The sequence below is a fragment of the Nansenia antarctica genome, assembly GCF_963989245.1.
Source record: "Nansenia antarctica genome assembly, chromosome: 5".
NCBI lineage: Eukaryota > Metazoa > Chordata > Actinopteri > Argentiniformes > Microstomatidae > Nansenia > Nansenia antarctica.
The window spans coordinates 30,433,271-30,440,770 of NC_137690.1; the positions used below are offsets into that span (position 1 = coordinate 30,433,271).

Consider the following 7,500-nt stretch of genomic DNA (forward strand, 5'->3'; position numbering starts at 1 on the left):
AGAGAGAGAGAGAGAGAGAGAGAGGGAGAGGGAAAGAGAGAGAGGGAGAGTGAGAGGGAGAGAGAAAGAAAGAGAGAGAGAGACAGAGAGAGAGAGAGACGGAGAGAGAGAGAGAGAGAGAGAGAGAGAGAGAAAGAGAAAGAGAGAGAGAGAGAGAAAGACAGAGAGAGAGAGAGAGCTCTTGTAGGTATTTAAGCAATCCTACTTTCCATCCTGACACCCGCTGACCTCCGTTTCCCCAGAAGCCCCTGCTCTGTTCCAAGACTAACAGGTTTGTACTTTGGCAGGTGTGTGTGCACTCTTGTTTGGGTCGTTTCCTGTAGCGCAGGTGTCAGATTGGCTGTTTTAAAGGTTTCCACTCAGACAGAGTTTCACGGTTCACGGTCTTTCAGTGCCAGTGTACCTTTAAGTATTATTTCAATCGAGCTGATTTCAGATCAGCTATCTCAGCACCGGTCTTAACCTCGGAGCCTGGAAAGCGAGGTGACAAAGCTGCCACTTTGACAAGGCTGTAATGAGAGAAGACGCTAGAAACCAGAAGAGACTAGTCCCTATGGGTCTTGACATATTTCATTCGATTTCACTGTCTGGTTTTACATGTGCTCCTTTGTGTACCTGCGGGTGAAAATGAATTTCCCCATGGGGATAAACTATACAAAAAAGACAGGTTTTTCTTGTATGTGAACAGGTTTTGTAACTGTCCTCGAGAGCTCTGATGATGCCTTCTACCATCGCCCTGGTGTATTCATAAAGTCGTATTGAAATGAAAACTGCTTGGTGCCTAAACTACCTTTATTGAGGGTGACCTCCATGATGATGTCCTAAACTACCTTTATTGAGGGTGACCTCCATGATGATGATGTCCTAAACTACCTTTATTGAGGGTGACCTCCATGATGATGATGTCCTAAACTACCTTTATTGAGGGTGAACTCCATGATGATGTCCTAAACTACCTTTATTGAGGGTGAACTCCATGATGATGATGTCCTAAACTACCTTTATTGAGGGTGACCTCCATGATGATGCGGTCCTTGGGGCCGGGGCCGGGGCCCTTGCGGGCGTCGGCCTCGTCGAAGGCCGGCGGGACGGGCGTGCCCCCGCTGGTGTTGGAGTTGGGCGAGCTGGAGCGGCTGAGGAGGGTGGGGGTGGGGCACGGGGTCAGGCTGGGGCTGCGGAGGCGCGTGCGTACCGTCAGGGTCACCACTCCCTTCTTCAGCTGCTGCAGGGGGCACAGAGATGAAGAGACACTCGTGTTAGAAAGTCTGACTCAGGTTAGATTTTTTTCTTTTACTCAAGCCATAGTAAGCTCCCCTGGTGAAATTACCGGTTAAGTGCCTTGCTCAAGGGCACAATGGCAGTGGTAGGCACCTTATATACGATGCCAGTCATGCAGCTCCCTCCTGAGGCGGGTATCAAACCAGTGACCTTCCAATTGCTAGCCGGCCTCTCTAACCTCTAGGCTACCAATCTTGGTTTAAACTAAAAGTCTGAAATGCAGACCAACATTATACCCATGACTCATACATCTCATGATACATCCATCTCATGATACATACATCTTATGACACATACATCTCATGATACATACAACTCATGATACATACATCTCATGATACATACAACTCATGACACATACATCTCATGATACATACATCGCGGGCAGGTTTCCTCCGACACGGCAAGAATTGACATTACCTCAATATGAGGTATTAGTGTGATATAATAAGAACCACACGTACATTTAGCAAATGAACAATCCTTATCTACAAACCTCACAAACACCTGGTTACAGGTTTTCACGAAATGGACTGACTTACATAACGCCTTTATCCAAAGCGCTTTACAACGGCCTCTCATTCACCCATTCACACACACATTCACACACCAATGGCGGCCAAGGTACCAGGCAAGGCAAAAAATATATACTTGGGGACCTTTTCACCAGACCCTGTCACATAATGAGCAGAGTTAAGCGGTCAGAGAAAGATGCCCCTTGCTCACATGTGTTTGTTTACACTCCGCTCTCCCGCTCTGCATCCGCTCTCACCACTCACAGGGAAAATAGCGGCGCTCAAGACTTGCTCTATGCATTTCAAAACGTGCCTCATAAGACCGCTTTTCCTAGGGAAAGCTGAATGAGGATGCCTTCATTCAGATGCCTTATTCTGGTGCCAGGATGGTGGGGAAAGTATCAATCATTTGGGCTGGGGGTGACGAGTGATTCTAAATACCATTTAATGAACACATATTACGAAAATAGCTGAATGGACACCATCTGGGCCGTATAAAAAGGCTGTTAGGAATCCTCTTGTTCGCTCGTGTATTCCTTAGCTCCTCTGCTCACTGTTTGTTGCATTCTGTGAAGCGTGCAATAAACTTTACTTCAACTACAAGCCACCACCATTTTCCCTGGTTTTTGCATTTTTGGGCTGATATTATTCAAGAGTCTCAAAAATCTACGTTCTCTGTCACTCACCTTGAAGGTCTGGATGGCCTGCTGATGGGTCAGGCCCTGGAGGGACTCTCCGTTCACCTCTAGGATCTCATCTCCTACGAGAGAGGGAATGAGAGAGGAAGAGAAAGAAAGAGAGGGAGAGATTAAGAGAGAGCCACTGACATAAATCTATTGTCAGTCTGATTCAATCGAGGTCATCTCATCAAAGTTGTTCAGGGTTTCGTAGTTTGTGAATTGTCTTTAGAGCTCACCCTCTTTCAGTCTGCCATCGGCCACGGCTGCTCCGTTAGGGAAAATAGTTTTGACGAAGATCCCCATCCGCCCACGTGCGGAGTCCTGTCCACCCACAATGCTGAAGCCCAGCCCCTAGACACCGCCAAAAACACAAAGGAATTCAACATAATAATAATAATAATAATAATAAACACATTTTATTTGTATTGCACTTTTTATTCAAAAGAATCTCAGAGTGCTACAGAGCTACAGAGAGAAAAAACAACAACCGTAAAAACATAATAAGTTAAAAACAAAACAACCTAAAAACATAATAAGTTAAAAACAAAACAACCTAAAAACGTAATAAGTTAAAAACATAGTAAAAAAAACATCATTTAGAAGCATGCATAAGTAACTACAGCATGACTAACTCTCATGATACTGCATGTGTGCCTCCCCCGACTTTATCAAAGAACGTGGCTTTAGTAAGATACGGTAGTGTGTTTCAATACCAGCATGCAGGCTCTCGGTTAGATTGTATCTCTTTGAAACATCCTCTTACATGTGTTAACATGGCATAATATCAAATAATATTTGGCAAATGGTTGCGGAAAAAATAAGTGCATTTCAATATCGTTGGTGGCAGCAACGTTCATTCCATGGGAGCCAAACTCACCACTACTATTCCAATGTCATGCTTTCTCTGTTTCCCTGTTGATACTCTCCACTATCATACTGTATATCTCTGGGGCATGAGGGGTGTATTGTTATACCATGTGTAGCTGTGGTAAGCAAATAATCTCCTCTTGTAGGACAACAAAGCATCATTCACTCAGGAGCCAAGAGGTGACACACGTGGTGTCAGAAGTGGGCTCCTGGCGGCGTGCACTCACCTTGCCCTGTCCTTTCATCAGGACGATGTTGGAGATAATGGACGGTTGGGCCAGTCGCCATGGTGACTCCACTTGAACGGTGCTCAGGGAGCGAGCTGATTTCTTAACTATTTGATATTCCTGATGGGGGGGAGAAACAAGACGGTACCGGACCAGGGAAGAAAATCATATGAGAAAAGGTCCTTCTCTTATCATGGTTCAGTGTTCACTACGTTGACCGTGCACAGTTACAAGAAACATCGTGACGTTAGAATTATAAGGTTCTATCTCCATTTTTGTCAAAATTTTGTTTTTTTACATAATCTGATCCATTAGGTGTTTATTGATGCCTGTGTGGTGTTATTTTTAAAATGTTGACATTTTGGAGTGAGTAATTCATAAAATACAAAGGTTCCATCTCACAAAACATAATGGAATGTAAAAACTTTGACGCTCAATATCTCTGAACTACCCCAAACGGAGATAGAACCTTATAATTCTAGATTCACCAGAGTGACTCAACCAGGGATGACAACTCAACCTCTAGCAGCTTACAAAAGTTGAATAGTGAATACAGTCAATATAGGAAAGACAAAAACATACTGCCCTACTCTTTTCACCAGGTCTCTGTCTCTCAATTAGCCCCTGATTAACACAGCAATTAGCACAGGCACCCAGAGTATTGTGACGGGAACAGAAGGGAGGGCCGGGCTGGGGCTTTGATGTACCTAGGGCTCGGTTATTATCACACAAATCCGACTGGGGGGGGGGGACGACGACAATCTGGAGACTCCTATTCAGCTGGAGTAGAGAACAGCAGAACAGAACAGTCTCTCTCTTACTGAGAGGTCAGGGCCAGCTGGGAGGGACAGAAAGGGTTAGTCTGTGGGAGGTCTGTAAGAGAGGGGGGGGGGAGGCAACAGGGGTTGGTTAGGTCGTCGTGGGAGTATTTTCAACACTACCCTTTTTTTTGGTCAGTTTGGAGGGTCTCGCATTATTCATTCACGGGGATAATTCTAGCTCCCTGCCCAGAGGGTGAGGGCACCCCCAAGTCATGTTTCGGCAGCTAGCTGTACTGTGCTGGAAACAAGATTTGAGAATGACGACAACAACACTGGAGGCTGTTCCCAAGAACCCACGTAGAGGGGTCAGAGGATGTCGGCCTCAACCTGAAGGTAGAGAGCCCCGGGCGATAACACATTCTAATAACTCCGAGGTGGTCACGCTGACGGTAGCTTTTCAGTCGTTGCGCCGGATAGAACTCAAGGCTCAGGATGACACAGCAGACACGATGACCAGAATGGACTTCGGGCTCAAGTCGTTTGGTCTCTTGGGGGGACAATCAAGTCTACAATCACTGAAGTTCAAGAAGTTGCGATCGATCACAAAACGGCGACCCTCTCAGCCAGCCTCTCTAGTAACATCCGACTATAAGAGCTGTAGAGATGAACTCGGTTGGACCGTGGTACTGACCTGTCGGATGCCCACAGTGTCCAGCTGTTGGGGGAGGGAGTGTTTTCGTCCGCCCCGCGCCGGTTTCTCTGCCATGTCACAAGCCGACTCCCCGTTCTCCACTATCAGCTCGTCGTCCTCTCCGACACTCTCCAGTCGACTGGCGCCCGCCCCTGGAGACAGGGAGACAGGTATTGGAGACAGGGAGACAGGTACTGGAATCAGGGAGACAGGTACTGGAGACAGGGAGACAGGTACTGGAGACAGGGAGACAGGTACTGGAGACATGGAGACAGGTACTTGTGTGTGTGTGTGTGTGTGTGTGTGTGTGTGCGCGTGTGTGCGCGCGTGCGTGTGCGCGTGCGTGTGCGTGTGCGCGTCTCTCCTGACCTTGGGAGCGGCTCCGGAGCTTCATGGGTGTGGGGCTGCGGCAGCTTCCTCTGGGCGCCTCTCCCCCCCGCCCCACCTCCTCCAGCTTCTCCTGGTCGCTGAACTGCAGGAGACAGCGCTGGGGTCAGTCTTATTATCACACCAGAGACACGGCACACACTCAAAAAACAGAAAACATATCCTGGGAGAGAAAGAAATAAGCAGCGTTTCCCACGGGATTTTGTGAGACCGTGACGTGTGGACCGCGTATTAAAAAAAAAAAAAGTCTAGGAAAACATTGTCGAGGGGTGGTGGTGGAGTGGGGGGGTGGGGATTTGTGCTACAAAATGCACTGAAAAAAAATAATTAAATCAAATAAAAACAGTGCTAGAAATTCTTTCGGTTTGTTATGAGATTATGGCGGGATAAAATAGACTATGGCGGCCTGACACAGTCTCATCTGTGCATGGGAAACAGTCAAGAAGTGTTGGCTCACTATTTGCTGACCAAGACCATGGTCAAAGCATGGCCTAATTGACCAGGTTACTAGAATAGGTCTAATGAAATCGTTTGGTAACACTACTTAAAGCATACAGTTATAATGTGCTCATAACTCCTAATAAGACATTTATGACTGTATTATAATGTCTTAATTCATCTCGTAATTTTCCTGAGCTGTTATGCGTCATTTTCTGTCATGTGAAAACAAATGTGATATATACAGACACACAAACACTGACTGGACTTGCTGCTATTCCAAGGAATCCATCTGAATCCATCTATCAAGCTGTGGGCTGGACAGCAAAGACAAGTAATGCAGAAGGAGTACATATTTACAGGCGCGTGGACCACCTCAAGAGTTATTACCGAACCGCGCTCCACATTTCTCTACACTGAGACGTTTCCCAGAGGCATGAGAATGGGTAGGCTATGTTGACCTTCCATTGAGAGCCAGAGGAATGTAACACACTTCTGCCAATGAACCACACTCCATGGCCTCACACAGAGCGAGAGGGAGAGAGGGAGAGAGAACGAAAAAAATAAAAAAAGCTGGAAATGCATGACAACTGACAAGTCCTTTAGGCTTACACTTCAAACTCCCTTCCCTACATACCCCAGATGAAAGAATGTCAAGCACTTAGGGTGAGTTTGAGGGACAGTGGATAGGTGGAAGTGGCTTACAGTAAGTTTTTTATTGATATATCATCCGGTTGACAGCTTCCAGAACAATATTTCGGACCCGTCTCATTTCTCAGACTTTCTAGTATTTCTAGGGCTCTTCTGATGATGTCGGTCTTATGGGTCGTCTGTGGCTCAGGAGGTAGAGCCGGGCATCTAACGATCGCAAGGTCGGTAGGTCTTAGCTTTTAGACCTTGGTCATAGAGGTTTATGTGTAAAGCCCAGACTTTGAAGAACAGAGGTACACATAGCAGTCAGGATTCCACACATACACAGACAACTTGTTGGGCAGTAATCTAAATAAGCCACTCGTTTTTTTACGGCTTTTGTAATTCCTAGGATTTGGAGCTAGGGGTTCCATTCACTTTTAATGCCGCTCAGTTTGGACCGTGGAGAAAACAACAACTCTTGTTTGGATTGCCGTGGCTGCTGTAAAGCAATCACAATACGTGACGTTAGAATTATAAGGTTCTATCTCAATTTTTGGTCAAAATTGAGTTTCTTTACATAATCTGATCCATTAGGTGTTTATTAATGCCTGTGTGGTGTTATTTTAAAAATGTTGAAATTTTTGAGTTAGTAATTAATAAAATACAAAGGTTCCATCTCACAAAACATAATGGAATGTAAAAACTTTGACGCTCAATATCTCTGAACTACCCTAAACGGCGATAGAACCTTATAATTCTAAAGGCCAATGCACACGGCGTGCGATTTTGTCGCACGACAACATTCGATTCTCAATTCACACCACCGAATGTGTGAATGGAGAATCGAATGTTGTTGTGCGACAATATCGCATCGCAATGCACACGGCGTGCGATGCGATATTGTCGCACGATAACATTCGATTCTCCATTCGCCGTGTGCATTGGGCTTAAGCTCATGAATAAGTAGGAGCCAGAGTGGCTTCCTTCTCTTATGCCAAACATAAACACACATAACTAACATAA

At 45.8% G+C, this 7,500-nt stretch overlaps 1 protein-coding gene across 1 annotated transcript in view; it reads right to left on the reverse strand.

Annotated features, from left to right (window-relative positions):
- Positions 1-7,500, reverse strand: part of pdzd2 (PDZ domain containing 2) — a gene marked incomplete at both ends in the record, with an annotated part of 86,217 nt that overhangs the window by 22,082 nt on the left and 56,635 nt on the right. Inside the window, 6 exons of the mRNA XM_080531550.1 lie at positions 1,000-1,222; positions 2,480-2,553; positions 2,710-2,824; positions 3,568-3,687; positions 5,020-5,171; positions 5,389-5,491. Of these exons, the coding sequence (XP_080387676.1) occupies positions 1,000-1,222; positions 2,480-2,553; positions 2,710-2,824; positions 3,568-3,687; positions 5,020-5,171; positions 5,389-5,491 (787 nt within the window). The remainder of the gene's footprint in view (positions 1-999; positions 1,223-2,479; positions 2,554-2,709; positions 2,825-3,567; positions 3,688-5,019; positions 5,172-5,388; positions 5,492-7,500) is intronic.